The sequence below is a fragment of the Pangasianodon hypophthalmus genome, chromosome 21 (genome assembly GCF_027358585.1).
Source record: "Pangasianodon hypophthalmus isolate fPanHyp1 chromosome 21, fPanHyp1.pri, whole genome shotgun sequence".
Taxonomy (NCBI): Eukaryota; Metazoa; Chordata; class Actinopteri; order Siluriformes; family Pangasiidae; genus Pangasianodon; species Pangasianodon hypophthalmus.
The window spans coordinates 16,830,901-16,846,877 of NC_069730.1; the positions used below are offsets into that span (position 1 = coordinate 16,830,901).

General features: G+C 37.9%; 1 protein-coding gene and 1 non-coding gene across 2 annotated transcripts; one reads left to right on the forward strand and one right to left on the reverse strand.

Annotated features, from left to right (window-relative positions):
• Positions 1–6,725: 6,725 nt before the first annotated feature.
• LOC113533663 (U6 spliceosomal RNA) lies at positions 6,726–6,827 on the reverse strand. The gene has a single exon (XR_003403441.1). It is a non-coding gene; the product is annotated as a U6 spliceosomal RNA (small nuclear RNA).
• Positions 6,828–7,803: 976 nt separating this feature from the next.
• On the forward strand, positions 7,804–15,357 carry LOC113533121 (ATP-sensitive inward rectifier potassium channel 10). Its single transcript, XM_026925003.3, has 6 exons — positions 7,804–8,062; positions 11,900–12,221; positions 12,575–12,786; positions 13,191–13,322; positions 13,676–13,853; positions 14,320–15,357. Exons 2-6 carry the CDS (start codon positions 11,900–11,902, stop codon positions 14,706–14,708), a joined length of 1,233 nt encoding a protein of 410 aa, XP_026780804.1. The 5' UTR covers positions 7,804–8,062; the 3' UTR covers positions 14,709–15,357.
• The last annotated feature ends 620 nt before the right edge of the window (positions 15,358–15,977 follow it).

A 15,977-nucleotide genomic window follows, 5' to 3' on the forward strand; every position in this document is an offset into this window, starting at 1 on the left:
CATCTAATTAACATGAGCAGTTAATTATGTATATGACTATGTAATAACTAAATAATAACTTTATCACCTATAATTCACTTTGAGACCCATAAGTCTAGCCAATATGGTCAAGTTTACAATGCAGTAATATTAATCCAGATGTTTTCATTAGAAACATCATTAGAACACCATTCATGTAAAAATGGAATATACACCAAAAAACAATGTTGCTTGAAATATGGATATAAAGTCACTTTAGGACATTATCCGCATCGGCAATGACCTAAGACAAAATAAAACAACAACAACAAAAAAATCATCTCCCCTGAGTCAGTTCCTTCTAAAAATGTGGAGGAAGTCACGTTGCAGTGCACACAGGGTTACAATGGCTACATCCAAACTCCCCTAATAGGGTACCAAATGTGGCGCTCTATTTGAGGATACTATTGCTAGAGTAATGTGGAGAAAAGATAATGTTAAAGTACTACAACTTTTTGATGTGTTGAACTATGTAAATGAATCATATCATATATTTTACACGGGTTAAGGATGCTAGCACCCGCCTAGCCCTAATCCTCTAGTCTCTCTTCATCTTTAATGAAAATTGATATGAAAAGTGATAGGAAAGATGTTCAGACTCAACTGAGAGAGATTTGAGATTTGTACGGTTTCTAGAAGCTCTCTGAAATCGAGTAAAATAGAAGACAGATCCGTAGATACTTCAGATGAAATAATGTGTGTTTATTGTTTGCTTGTTTACTGTTAATTATTTTTTTATAAATAAACTATAATTAAATACATTACCACTTCTAATTCAATATAACGTTATCACTTATAATTCAATTTGAGAACCACAAGTCAAGCCAATACTGCCAAATTTACAACACAGTCTTGTAATTATAAACAATGGCACCTTGCTAATCCAGATACTTTCTTTAGAAACACAGGTAAACACCATGGTCTTGTGCAGAAATCTCTATCCTAAGTGAATAAATTAATATGATTAATACATGTTTCTTGTATCTGTTTCTATCTATTTTTCTGCTTTTTCAGTACAATTGGGTGGTCATTTAACTTTCAGTTTTGGCATAAAATTGCTATTAAAATATGTTTTGATAGTAATCTGGCAAAGATACTTGATAAAGTAATTAGCTAATAAACAAATTTTGCATCAGTATTCAGTGTACATTCAGCATTGAAAATGTTAGCAAAAATGCATTTTCCTGGGCCCCACAGTACGAGCATAAATGATTAATTAAACTTGTAAACCAAAACTACAGTAAATCATAAATAGGAGTCAAATGTCTTGACAACAGGCACAACCAGCACCAGTAACATGTCTAATTATAGTAGCTCGAATGGATATTAAACATGCACTCATGCCACCTTATTCAGGTGCCATGGCAGCTAATTTGGAGAGGTTTTTTAGGGAAAAAAAAATCTAAACAGGCCTGTTTGGTTGAAAATTGTCACAAACGTCTAACTAAAATACCACAGACATCACACAGTGTTCTTGACATTGGTTGTTTAATTGTCTGGAAGTTCAACACTCTTTGACAACACTACACGGTGGTAGTAAAAAGGACAATGTACCCTGATGTGTCATGTGACCTTTCAGAGATCATTCAGTGTTAAGAAAAAATAAATAAATAAATAATTCACAGAACCCATCATATTTACAGCACAGATGTATTTTAATTTTATTTTATCTTTCTATTTATTTATAGAAGTAATTAGAGTTTTTAATTCCTATACTTGTCGTTATATTATCTAGCTTTACATTCACCCATTTGACTGACCTGTTGATTGTGTTTATTAAGATTAAGATTAAGGTTCAGCTTTTATTGTCATTGTGCAGAGTATGAGTATAGGACCAATGAAATGCAGTTTTCGCATACCCCAGCTTACTAGGAAGCCGGGGTCAGAGGGCAGGGTCAGCCATGATGAGTGCTGAGGCTTGATCCCCCAACTATATATATAACTATATAATAACAACAATATCTATATCACCTGTAATTCACTTTAAGAACCTCAATCTAACCAATACAGGCAAACTTATAGTTTTGCATTAACTACTAAATGGTGAACTAACTGTCCAAAAGCTGTATGACTTATTTCAACATTTGGGGGATTTTGTTGTCACTCAGTGTGAAATTTTGCTGTGATCTTACTGTGCTGAAAGACAGCTAAACAGACAGATAGACGTGAAGACCCCACCATGTGAGTATGCTATTTGAATGCTGCTTTTAGTTTGGCCTTGACTCACTATCAGGAATGACAGGTGCATTAGAAAGACAAAGCAACCCATTCAAGCTGTTAGATAAAAATTCACAAGTAGAATGTTCTCATCACATTCTTTCCGCTCTATCATGTGTAAGCGATTGTACTGTACCTTTTGTCTCAAGGCTAGCAGATAATGGTCATTGCGTTCCGTACCCTCTAAAGGTCTTATGTATGCATGAGTACAAATATACATACTTATATGCTGAATCTGGACTAATTCTAGATGGTGTGTGTGTAGGGGTGGTGGTGGGGGTGAACGGGTGTTGGGTTAGACGACATCTGCTTCACTTGTATGCCTCTTTGAGTGATGCAAGCTGAATCAGCAGCAGCTTAACATTAGAAAGAGAGTGGAGATGATGGTGGCCTTCTGGTGGCCCAAGTCTCCTTCCCCCACCCCTCTTTCTATTGATAGAGTCAATGGAGTACAAACACTGCTTCAGTGGTTCACTCTTTCCAATCTATAGCTAAAAGACTTTATAATGAGCCACAGCATCTATTTATTTGTGAAACCAGTCATGTTGAAGTCTTTGCACATTTGTAATTATTTATATGCCTTTTAATTTATTAATTTACATTATTCCGCATATAATCTATATTTATAATATTGTTTTTTTTTAATTTAACCATTTTAATATGTACCTTCAATGTTCTTGCTGCTGTAACATTTTAATTACCCTTAAGAGCAATAAAGTTTCCATCCATCCATCTAAACACTGTGGCTCTCTGGCAGTGCTGGCATTTCACATAACAGCCTTCTGGCTCATAATGCCTTAATTTCAGACTTACCACTGTCTTAACACTTTATGAAAAAGTGAGCTGAGCTGTAAGGTTTGCTTTTACTTTTGTTCAGCAAATTTGTATGCGTACTGCCACATTCTTTTTGCGTTACTCAGCCTTTCTCATTTCCTTGTTTACCGAGAAGCTCCTGTCAACTGTTGCCCAGACAAGGGACACCAAGACGATTCTTCTACAACAATTCCATAGTTTGGGGCATGACTGACCAACTGAATGACTGACTGAGGAATCTATGCAAAAAAACATGAAATCTTGTTAGCATTAGCTGTAAAGAATATTTCAGCTTTGGCCTTCTGAAGAAAGAAAGTTTACTGTTTTTGTATTTGTTTTTTTTTTTTTTGCAGAAATTTAAGTTTAAAACTTCTGCAAAATCATCCTATCACCTGTAATGTATAGTACACTGATGTATAGCATTTTGCATGGAATGAAAACGTTTCAGTACCAGCAGAGACACTTGCTGACAACTGATCATCTAGCAGAAACAATGAGGTAATTACAGAGCCCCTAAGGGACCTTTGTGTAAACATACATACTAAAATAAATCTTGTGAGAATCTCATGAGTGTGCACATGATAATTTTCCAGTTTTTTTAAGTACATTTTTCATTTACATAGGTTTTTGCTATATTGCAGTCTTTTTATTTTCAGTAACTTTTGTGTTTCCAGTAATAGTGTTATGATTTGGGTCATGTTTTGCCTTTGCAATTTTTTACAGTCTAAATTTAATTAAATTATATGTTTTGTTGTCCTTCATAAGGTGTGTTAAAACATCCATCCATTCTCTGTATCACTTATCTTACACAGGGCCGCAGGGTAACCTGGAGCCTATCACAGGGAACTCGGGGCACAAGGCAGGGGACACCCGATTGCAGGGCACAATACATTCACACACACATTCACTCACTACAGACAATTTGGAAATGCCAGTCAGGCTACAATGCATGTCTTTGGACTGGTGGAGGAAACAGGAGTACCCAGAACATGCATACTCCACGCACACAGGGCAGATGCATATATATATATATATATATATATATATATATATATATATATATGTATGTATATACACACACACACACACACACACACACACACATATATAGCTGGTACTACTGCTAGAGCTGCTGTTACAGAAAATTAATGAACGCCTTCTGACCAGTCAGATTTGACAGTTACAGTATAACATTTTAAATTGATCTCTTTTATAACTACCGCTTTTAGCTATTCAAGTTTCTTGCTGACTTGGGGATAAGCTGCTCTGTGCAGCTGCCTGTGTTGCATTGTTGATTAAAGTGGTTTGCATTTTTTTAGAATATTGTTTTTTTCTTCTTCTTCTTCTTTTTTGCTTTACTCAACTTACTCTTCTGGAGAATTTCTCTTCTCTTTTTGCATCACATTCCTCTATTCGCCTTTTGTAATCCAGGTATAGCAATACTGAGATCCTGCTGAGGCTTTTGCATAAAATGAAATGACCCCAAATTAAGAATGTCTGTGGCTTTTAATTTGAAATTGTATTAACTTAAATTTAAGACAGATCTCATATTTGTCAAGACCTTTAGTTAGTCTGAATTTCAGTGAAATTAAGTCTTTTTAGGACCCTGGAAACCTAGAGATAGGGATATTACAGTTATAGAAGTAAATTATGTTGCTAAATAGTTTATGAACCACTGAATGAACTGCCAAGAGGAAGTCAAAAGTGTGGAAGTTAATTCATAACTAGGTCTCTATAATATGAGCCAATTGTGATTGTGGCAACAAAACCATGTAGAGATCTGAAGGTCAGAAGTTGTATTATCAGTTTGTATTATGGGCTCCTCAGGGCTGCTGAGGCCTCCTAGATTTAGCCAGAACACCATCTCCAGAATCAGACTGAAGGTAGTCTATGCTGTTCATTGTAATAGGACATTTACTGTATAATGTGTACAGTAGCATACACACCTATAATATTTGCTCATTTTAATTGTAAATTTGACTTGGACATATTTAAAAGTTTCCGTATGTATAGTAGCCATGTCATGTGATTGGCTGGAGTCTCTCCAAGGGCAACGTGGTCAGGAGGCATGTGTATGTTTAGCCAAGCTTAAAACTATTTCCCACTCGAAGACAGAAAGCTCCACTACTCAGAGGTTCAGGAATATTTAGCCAAGTCACAAGTTACACCTATTATGCAAAACCCTCCATGAGAAACTAACATGTTGAATGAGGGTAGTTTTTTTGGTTAATTGTCTAGATGTATTTGTTGGAATAGGAACATTGTGAAACAGTTTTAAAATGTGCTGAATCATTTTATAGTTCCCTATCTTGGATGGACAATATTTCTGGTTCACGTATTTCAAATATGGACTGTGAAATACAACATAATGTTTTCTAATTTGTATTTGATACATAATCATAGAATTTTGCATGTCTTTTGCCTGTTTTGCATTTTTATATTCAAAATACATATTACGCAAAAACTTTTGTATGGAAATGTTATAAACTTGCCCAGAGAGATAATATTCTATGGCAAGAATATTATCAAGTAAAGTGGCATGCATCAATGCATCAAAGAGAAGTATGTTATTTTGTATTCTGAAAATAGAGAAATATGTTTTGTAAATGGGACATAATGAGCCACTTCAGCAATTTTTTTTGGATTCCAGTATTTTGTTATTTATTTTGATACATTTACGTTTGGGGTATACTGCATTATGTATCAAATATTTTCCCTTTATGCTCTTTGAAGGGGGAAGAGGGGTTTGAGGAAATGCCCTTATGCGAAGCGTTATAGCCCACTTCAACTTTTAGTCCGGCACTGCCCCCTGGTGGGACACCAGAAAGTTTTGCCCCCTGGTGGGATACCTGAAAGCTCCTGAATTTTAAATATATTGCAAAGTATTGTTTAGCAGTGATAATGGATGACAAATTATTGCAAAGAGCATTTCTGTAGTCAAAACAAGAGGTTGTGTTAAAAGTAAAACCAAGGCCCTTATTAGTTTACTAAGGTATAAGCTTCATATATAGCAGTAAGTATATCATGTCTTCTCCCTTCTCTCACTTACTTTATTTAAATCTTCTGAATTGTGGATTTGAACATTTATGTAGAACTGATAAACACTTAAACTGTTTAAATATGTAAACTGCTCAAACACTGTGCTTATGCAGGCTTTCTCAGTCTGTATCTCTCTCTCATGCTGCTCACGAATTGTGCCGCTTTTGTGTAGCGTAAGTCCCAGAATGGTCCCAGAACCTTCCGTTCAGGGAAATGAGGTTGGGAAAGAGTTTCTAAAAGGAGTTTAAAAACCTCTGAGAAAACTGCATGGGTGTCATGTTGCTTAGTGCTCTCAAAAGAGTAAGTGTCTTAGAAAGCACTATTTTGTATGAAGGGGTCTTTATAGGATTTTGGTTTGAGATGTGGCCTGCCAAGCCAGCAAAATGTTGTGACTTTGGCAAGACACCAGCAGCTGAGGCATACTTCTAGCCCACCACCTGGTGGTCATTTGGACTAATGATAATGTTTTGCGGTGTGAGAATATATAACTTTGCTGCATAGGCCTACTGATTTAAAGAGAAAAAAGAAGCATAACTAGGCCTGGAGATGGTGAAATTTATATGGTGAAAAAAAACCCCAAAAAACATATGATACCTGTGCCACCAGTGGAAAACGTCCTTACAACTGGTACTCTACTCTCCATCTTGGTAATGTTCACGATTTTGTGTGTCATCCTTGCGCAGGGGCCATGCTAGTCTTCTCTATATCATTCTAATTTTAGTATATGTGCTGCCGTTCACCTGCAGTGAACAAGTGTTTTAATAATAAAACACTTGACATCACTGAGGTGTTTCCCTAAAAAGTTAAACTTTTGTTTTTTTAAAAGAGAAAAAATGCATTTTGTCCACTTCCCTGACTTCCCTATAGGTTACCATGTGAAAGTGAGCTGGCCTATATTAATAAAGATAGATGAGTAATTGCAACAGAGTGGACACATCCAAAGTAAAACTGGCAAAAAAGGAAGACACATCTTATCCTGCAGCAAACCTTTGGGATAGTACTTGATACCTGGCTGCCTCAAAATAAGCCTATACCTAATGTTTTCTTCAATTTTAAACACACACACAGGAGTCTTAAGAGGCTGAATGACTGAGAGGGATGCACTATATGATATCATACATACAGTGCGTAAGAAGCCACGTGTCGCTCTGTATATCATGTTAAACATCCAAACTGTATATTATGTTAAACAACTAATCAAAAATGAGGTCAAATTTTTGCAGGAAGACCTTCCAACCTTCAACTATGATTTATAGACAGAACGTTATTACAGAGTCAGATTACAGAGATTAAAAATTCATACATTATGGAAGACATGGACACACACACACACACACACACAAACACACATATATTTGCATTTAACAGATGCTCTATCCAGAACAACTTACAGAAGTTCTTTGTAGTCTCAATCAAGAACATTTCGTCATGCTAGTTCATCCACTCTAAAAACCCTGCTGAGAATGTTAGCAGGCTGTAGTACAAAAACAAAACACAAGACAATGATTTAAAAAAAAAAAAATAGACTGACAAAATGCTAATAGCTGTTCAAGTGTCTTTGGTTGTTGGTTGTTGTGATACTTGTTTGTTGCCTGTTTACTGTGTACAGAGAAAAGGTGTCCTTTTAACTTTGTGTGTCTAGGAGTTTGGTGCTGAATGTGTGCTACAGAGTGTGTGATTATACAAATGAGCTGCTTGGCTAATCAACTGACACACAAAAGGGACAAAGTGGCTGTGTGTGTCTGAGAAAGAGAGAGAGAGAGATTAGGATGCAAGAGCTGCTTGAATGTTCCTCTTCCTCATGAGCGGAAGTCTGTTTTTACCTCAGATTTTACCTCAAATTTTTACCTCAGGCTGTGTGGATGTCACGCGAGCCGTAGTTATGAAGCATTGAGCGCGAGGAGCTGAAGCGCCACCGGACGCTTGATGGTGATTTCTGTGTGTGTCTAGGGACATCATTAAGCAAACCGACAAGGTAAGCCTCAAACAGACATTTACACAAACGTACAGCGATTTAATCGATGTTTTTTTTTTAGCCGACAGTTTACGTCTTAATACGAATTAAATTCTCTCTAAGAGACGAAAAGAAGTTAATTTAAAATAAGGCTGAAGTGATTAGCAGCGACGTTAGCAAATTAGCATTTCCCTCAAAACCATAAGACTTTGAAGAATTCAGACTTGACAGCAAATTGTGGGGACTTATTGTTAATCATTTTTGATAATAAATAAGCAAATACGATAAAACTCTTGTCTATTTCAAATATTTTATTACTTTTATTTTATATTAGAGGCTATTAGAGGGACAACTTGATTGATTACCATATAAAAATTAATTATGTATACATACATTTCCCTCAGTCCTTATTTATTTATTCTTTCATTCATTCACCTTCAGTAACTGCTTTATTCTGGTCAGGGTCATGGTGGATCCGGAGCCTATCCCGGGAACACTGGGCGTGAGGCGGGAATTCACTCTGGATGGGATGCCAGTGCATTGCAGGGCACCATACACACACACACATTCACAACCTCATTCACACTTAGTGCACTTTAGAGTCTCCAGTCAACCTAGTGCAATGATGTTGGTAGGTGGGAGGAAACTGAAGAACCTGGAGGAAACCTGAATAAACTCAGGGAGAGCAGACAGAAAGCTGAGCTCAATCTTGAACCAGAGACCCTCGTAAAACTGGTTCGACATAAAGAAATCTAACTACATCCATGGCAATGTTGTGTGTAAATTAGGGCTGCACAATTTATAGAAATTATTGAAATATCGCAAATTTAAATATGGTGATATGCATATCGCTATGGCTTGCGATAACTAAATGATTTTAATACTTCAAAAAGTTATGAAAAGTCAAAGTTTTAGGGTGACGCAACTAAATGATTTTAATACTTCAAAAAGTTATGTATATAATATAGTATATATTATATATAGCATATAGTATATAATACTATATGCAACTAAATGATTTTAATACTTCAAAAAGTTATGAAAAGTCAAAGTTTTAGGGTGACGCAAATAACAGAGAATGCTTTCTTTTCCTCAAAAGAACATGAAACATGCATGTTAGGTATGTTATTTTCTCTTTATGTGTATATACACACATACATACATACATACACCACATTTATCTTCAATATCGTGCAGCCCTAGTGTAAATCATATGGATTAAATAAGAAGAAATTTATTGGTCTTTTTTTTTTTTACCGGGGATTTTTTTCTCAGTTTCTAATTCTAACCCAAGAAATGAAAGGACAAGTTCATAGTGAATAGATTTGGTTTCCCAAAATTTTAAATGAGCAATGCGCTATCAGTCTGATGTGGCCAGTGATACTTCAGGGTGGCCACTGGCTACTCTTAGCTGTCTTAGGCCACCCCTTCGCTCTGCCCCGATGGTGGTGTGTGTACTGATAGGAGTGTATCGGGCACAGCACTGTTGATGGGTGTTTTAAACACTGTGTACACTGACTTGCTTCTTTATCATCCTCCAGCCTTCATGTCAGTTTCTGAACCCAGGACAGGAAGACTGAATAAAGAACAAACCAGCATGAACTCATTACTAACCTTTAATGATTTTTTGGAAAATAAAAAAGGAATAAATGAATGATGTACAAGTTTATAACCTGGCCATATGATTCTTTAAGAAGTACTACAATACCAAGTAAGGGTTTCAATGTAACAGCCATAAATAAAAATGACAGGGAATTGTTATGCACATATTCTACAAGGTTTAGCCTAACAAATGAAATGAATAATTAATTGGTTGTAATGTCAGAAAACCCTGGGCCCAGGTGAAGGCTGAGTAAAAAAAGCTTTTCTTTCTAGGAGGCTGTAGAAGAGTTTCCATTCACACTTGCCAAGAACAGTGTGGGCTCTAGACATAACCTGGTTAGCGCAGAGAGAAAGAGAGAGAAAGAGAGAGAGAGAGATTTGATGGCGAAAAGGGATGCTGAAGAGAGGGATCTTTTGAGTTTAGCCCAGGGGGATTATTATCCACTTTGAATTCTAATGAGGGCCTTTTGGCTTTTGGTCGTGTCTGCTTCAACCCTCATCTCTTTCCCTCTGTCTCTCTCTGTATCTGCCTGTCTGGGATTGTGTTTTGCTCACACACAGACTACAAAAATATGTTTGTTGTTGATGTCTTGTTGTTCCTTTCATCAGTGCTTTCAACAATGCAATCCATTGTACCAGAGAAAGAGAGCAAGAAAGAACTGACCAGGAATGAAATTACCAGAAAGAAAGGGATGGCAAGATCTAAAGAGGTGGCATGAATTGTGATCCTGTAACTGAAGAAAGTGCAGAGAGAGATTCCTTATTCACTAGAACGTCTGTGGATTTGTGGGATCATAGTGGACAGCATTATATCCTATCACATTTTGTAAACAAGACCATTTTATAGACAGATAAAGATGTTGACAGAGTGTAAAAGAGACAGAGCGACAAAAGAGGAATGAATGAAAGAAATTAGTATTCTGTTATTGTAGCTATTGTAATTATAATCACTGCAGCTTGCATAACTGCAGGAATATTGCCAACAATAGTTTATGTAATGACACAACACTGGAGATGGTTTCAAATATTGATTACTGAATTAAAAGTCTAGTGGGTTTGAACATTCCTGTACTGAGTGTATGTGTGTTCATGCAGAATTTATACTGAATGCGACATGTGTATAACAAAGCGTTCATTGACCATGCTTATGCCACGAGCTGAGCAGTCGTTTGGCCTGGACTTTCTCTGGACCTTAGCAGCCAGGGCCATTTTTAAGGCAACATTTCACCAGTCAGTGTGTAGTTGTGGGAGTTTTATGGAATAAGCAAGAATCCTGTTTCACCTGAAGTTTTAATGCCCAAAAATACAACTATGTACTGTAATGGGAATCATGTTGAGGCAGCTATAAAAAAACAAAGTAATAATAAGAGACTACACACACTTTGTAAACGCTTTTGAGACTCTAAACTGGATTTAAGACTGTTTGCACCCATCCCACTTGTACTAATCCCTCCCAAAATACACAGTCACACAATGATAGAATAGAATAGGTGGCCCACATAGCATAAGAGAGAACTGCTGAGAGGAAAGAGGTGTGTAGTAACAAGCAGCAGAAGGACAGATACAAATGGAGAGGAAAAGATGCGTGAATAGCCTGGGAACTTGGAGAAAGTGACTTTTCTCGGTCACTTAATGCCTCCCTTTCATCCATTTTTTCTTTGGCACAACAAGTAGCCTCTTTGTGTGTTTAAGGCAGCTCTTGTGTAAAGCAATACTCCTTCCTGTTTTAATTCATCAGATAAACACGGTTTGCCAGGTGTTTTACTTATCGTGGTCAGATGAGGCAATGTGGCACAGAAGTAACACAGCCATTTTTATTTTTATGGAGGGACAAATATGTTTACAATTGGACATTTGTGTCAGTCTGTTTATGAAATAGTAGTCACATACTAGTCAACTTTCATTCTTCCATAATATCCTACTTGCATACTTGCATATTAGTCCATTTGTACACTTGCCTACATCCATACAAGCATTTTAGCATACTTGCATACTGGCCTGCTTACATACTAGTCGACTTAAATACTAACTTGCTATATGAGCAACCTTCTCAATAACAATAAAACTCCATCTAGCATTTTTTAGAGTGCTAATTTTGCTAATGGTGTTATAATAGAGGTAACAGAAGCTGTCATTTGATGACCCTTTGTGGCTCTCACTTCTGTGAGATTTCTGTGTAAAACTGAGATTTTGGGTTCTTGTTCCACCCCTATAATACTTTGCAGAGGTATAGTATGGATTTTTTTTTTTTTTTAGATGACATCAACACTACACGGGCAGAAGGTGTGCCACTCGCAGACACAGACAGATGCCCTGAAGCCACTACTCGGAGGGACAGGATGTGGAATTGAAACACTTCGCCGCCGTCGGCGCTTAATGTCCAAAGATGGACGGAGCAATGTGCGTGTGGACCACGTGAGCGGGCAGCACGCACTGTATCTACGTGATCCGTGGACGACCTGTGTGGACATGCAGTGGAGATACAAGCTGCTCGTGTTCAGTGCCACCTTTGTGGGCACCTGGTTTGCCTTTGGCCTGTTGTGGTACCTGCTGGCTCTGGTGCATGGAGATCTGCTGGGTGAGTTGCGTCTGAACAGGCAACTAATGTCACACTGACACTGATATTAATTAGCTAAAATTTCAAAACAGGTCCCCTACCTCACAAGAGGTGTGTGCATGGACCAATCTTACTCCCTTTCAGTTATACAATAAATGTACTGAATATAGGTGGAAATCATGATGACTGTGAAAAAAGAAGAAGGAAAGGAAAATGTAGGTGAAATGAAGCAAGCCTGTAGAGGCACATGAATGAGAAAATAGTAATGGGTAGGAGGCTAAGGAAGAGCATATATAACCAGAGTGAAAGAAAGGCACAGGTCAGACCAAAGTCAATTTTGTGTGTGTTTGAGTGTTTCATCTCTTCATCTTCAGAATTCGATCCTCCAGCCAACCACACATTGTGTGTGATGCAGATGCAGACTCTAACGGGAGCTTTCCTGTTCTCCCTGGAGACGCAGACGACCATTGGTTACGGTTTCCGCTGTATCACAGAAGAGTGTCCATCTGGCATTGTACTTCTCGTCATCCAGCTTCTTATTACCACCGGCATGGAGATCTTTATCACAGGAACCTTCCTCGCCAAGGTGCTGCATTTGGGCCACAATCATTTACACAGAGAAGTGAAAGATGCACTACACTTCCTATTCTAACTCTCAGATCTAACTGTTGCAATGGTACACATATACCTATGACTGATATGCATTCCCATCATGTGCTTTAGCTGCACTGTGGGTATTAGCTGAAAGCACCTATGGCCAGTGACAAATGAGCTGACATTTTGAGGCACATGAAAAATGACATTTATATAAATGGATTATTTTATGTTCTCCTGTTAGCTTAAGCATATATTTAAGAGTGTATGTTGGATCAGATGTACAATAATTTGCAGAGAGTTTGATGCCTTTAAAGCTGGTGGCAAGGCTTTGCTGCCTTTAAAGCTGGTGAAGGACTCTCTCTTTCTTACGCTCTTACATACTCTTTCTGTCAGGTTGCTCGGCCCAAGAAACGTGGGGAGACGGTTCGTTTCAGCCAGCATGCTGTCATAGCCAGTCACAACGGGCAGCCATGTCTTATGATCCGGGTGGCCAACATGCGCAAGAGCCTCCTTTTGGGCTGCCAGGTAACCACATTTCATTTCATCTACATTTTTTGTCTATAGATTCAGCGTTACCTTCTTTGAATCAAACTAGGCCCCAAAAATGTGGATGAAATGTCTATTCAACACATATTTAGGCTACAAACACATCTATTTTCTCAAAACAGATAATTACTGTCCTTTGGATAAGGTGTGCAGTTTGCAACATTTGGCAGAAATAAAGTTCTTCAGCTTTCTTTGCTACACAGTGGTTGGATCAGCTTATTGCTGACTGTGCTTCTCGGCAACTATGACAAGTGGTACACACTATGATGAGGGAATATTTCTATACTGGATGTGCGTTATGTGTCTGAGTGATACCAAGATGCACTGTACAGGTGACTGGGAAGCTGCTCCAGCGTTGTGCTCCTAAAGAGGGCGAGACAGTTCGTCTAGACCAGAAGAACGTCCCGTTCAGCGTGGACACAGCCAGCGAGAGCCCCTTCCTTATCCTCCCTCTCACCTTCTACCACACTATCGACAGCGAGAGCCCCCTCCGAGCGTGGGCTGCCAAGGGTACACTTACCATAGTAACTGTGAAATGAAAATGACAGAAATTAAAAAATAATGTCTTAATGTTTTTTAAATAAATGATATATTATATTTTGGAAGTAGAGCGAGGCCATGGTCATTTGTAATGATATGTGAAAAAAGCTTGTTTGCTAAATAGTGAGTAAATATGAGGTAGGTGTCTATGGTTGTGTACTATTTCAACTTACTGTATGGTACAGCAGTGTGTGTTTTGGGCTTAGCCTACATCTGTTTGGCTGATGCACTTTTGATTATGTAATCTTATCAGGCCAGTTCATAGTTTTTGCTTAAATTTGCTTAAATATTTGCAAATCATTTGAATTGAAAATTGCCCAGAGTATTCCTGTATAGTCTCAAACACACCAAAACTTTTAAATCTAGCCTGGACTAATACCTCCATCACCATCTCTGTCTTTCTCCATCTGTTGCTGCCTTTCTCTCTGTGTCTCAGGTGTTGGATGGACCGAGCCAGAGCTGGCTGATTTTGAGCTCTTGGTGATGATGAGCTCCACGGTGGAGCCGACGTCTGCTATGTGCCAGGTGCGAACATCCTACCTGCCTGAAGAGATTCTGTGGGGCTATGAGTTCCCACCCATTGTCTCTCTGTCTCCAATGGGGAAATACGTTGCTGACCTTGCCTACTTTGACAAGGTCGTCAGGGCCAAGACCCCACCCATATTCAGACAGTCCTCACCCACCAGCCAGCAGGGTTACCATAGTAGCGGAGAGGGAGGAGACCCAGAGAAGATACAGTTGGAGCTGAGTTATAGAGAAGCAGGCCAGGAAGGGGGAAGGGGGAGAGACGGGAGTCCGTCGGGAGTTAGAATAAGTAATGTGTAACACACTTATAGTACATGCACACACACACACACACACAATGGCATGTGCCATACTTAACAGATGATGCCCAACAAAGTGTCCTGATATTAGAAAGTAGCAGAACACCACGATCCTAGCATATAAAGTGTAAAGGAGTAACACTGAAATCTGATTAAACTACTCATACTACTGGGACAGCATAGGTACTAGAATGATATTATGTCATTTAGGTACAGTATATTAAGCTACTGTATATAAATAAACAATATTTAACCTTGTCCTGTCAAGATGGACATCGTGAGACAATATCTCCCTCTAGTGGATACACTTAATGCCGCTAGTAACGATGCAGTGTAACTGGTTTTCACTAAACCTTTATAATTTGTCTGAACACTTAGACACCGCTGATCATATAAATAATAACCATGATGACGATCACAAAAACAACTTAGCTGATACAGATCATGATACAGACTGAAATTGTGAACAAGATGTTGCTGTGAACAAGAAGTTTTGATTTGAACTAGTTGTTCAGTCACGTCGGGTATGTCGTTATGTGTCTTGTTTTTGAACTGTAATGAATTGTTACTGAACCAGGTGTCATTACGAATACTAAGAGTACACACATTACACAGTGAATTTTTAGAATAAAGATTTACTACTTTGTGAATACTTCCATTGATACATGGTGAAAACAATACAGGAAAATATGTAATATGTTTACACACACACACACACACACACACACACACAGGTTAAAAGTCATCATATCTCCTCTTCTAGCTCTTTCTGTTCTCCCTGGGAACAAAAGCTATCCCAGGAAGATTCCCCAACAAACCACAGCATAATATAATGGCCGAATAGAATATCCACAAATTATTGTTTAGCATCTTGAGCTTGCCCTCAACCATTTCTTGTTTCACTAGGATTTAAATATCACTTTGTCTATATGCCAAACTCACTAACTCATTTCATGTGATATGTCAACATTTCTTAACCACAAGCCAATAGAGAATGGTAATACTATACCCACACTTGTTAGTGCACTGCGAAAGCTTTTATTACTGGATTTAATCTAAATGTAATTTAAGTAAAATCCCCAAGAGGTCAGAAAGGGATCAGACTAAAAATCATGAGTTCCTCTTTTTGTAACACTACTCTATTTTTGTCTGCAAATTTATGCAGAGAAGGAGAAGTGGATGGGATGATAAACAGGTTTTTCTGCTTCTAGGAATTATGTATTTGCACAACACATTAACTGTGAATAGTTTTGCTTTCACTCATTTATAT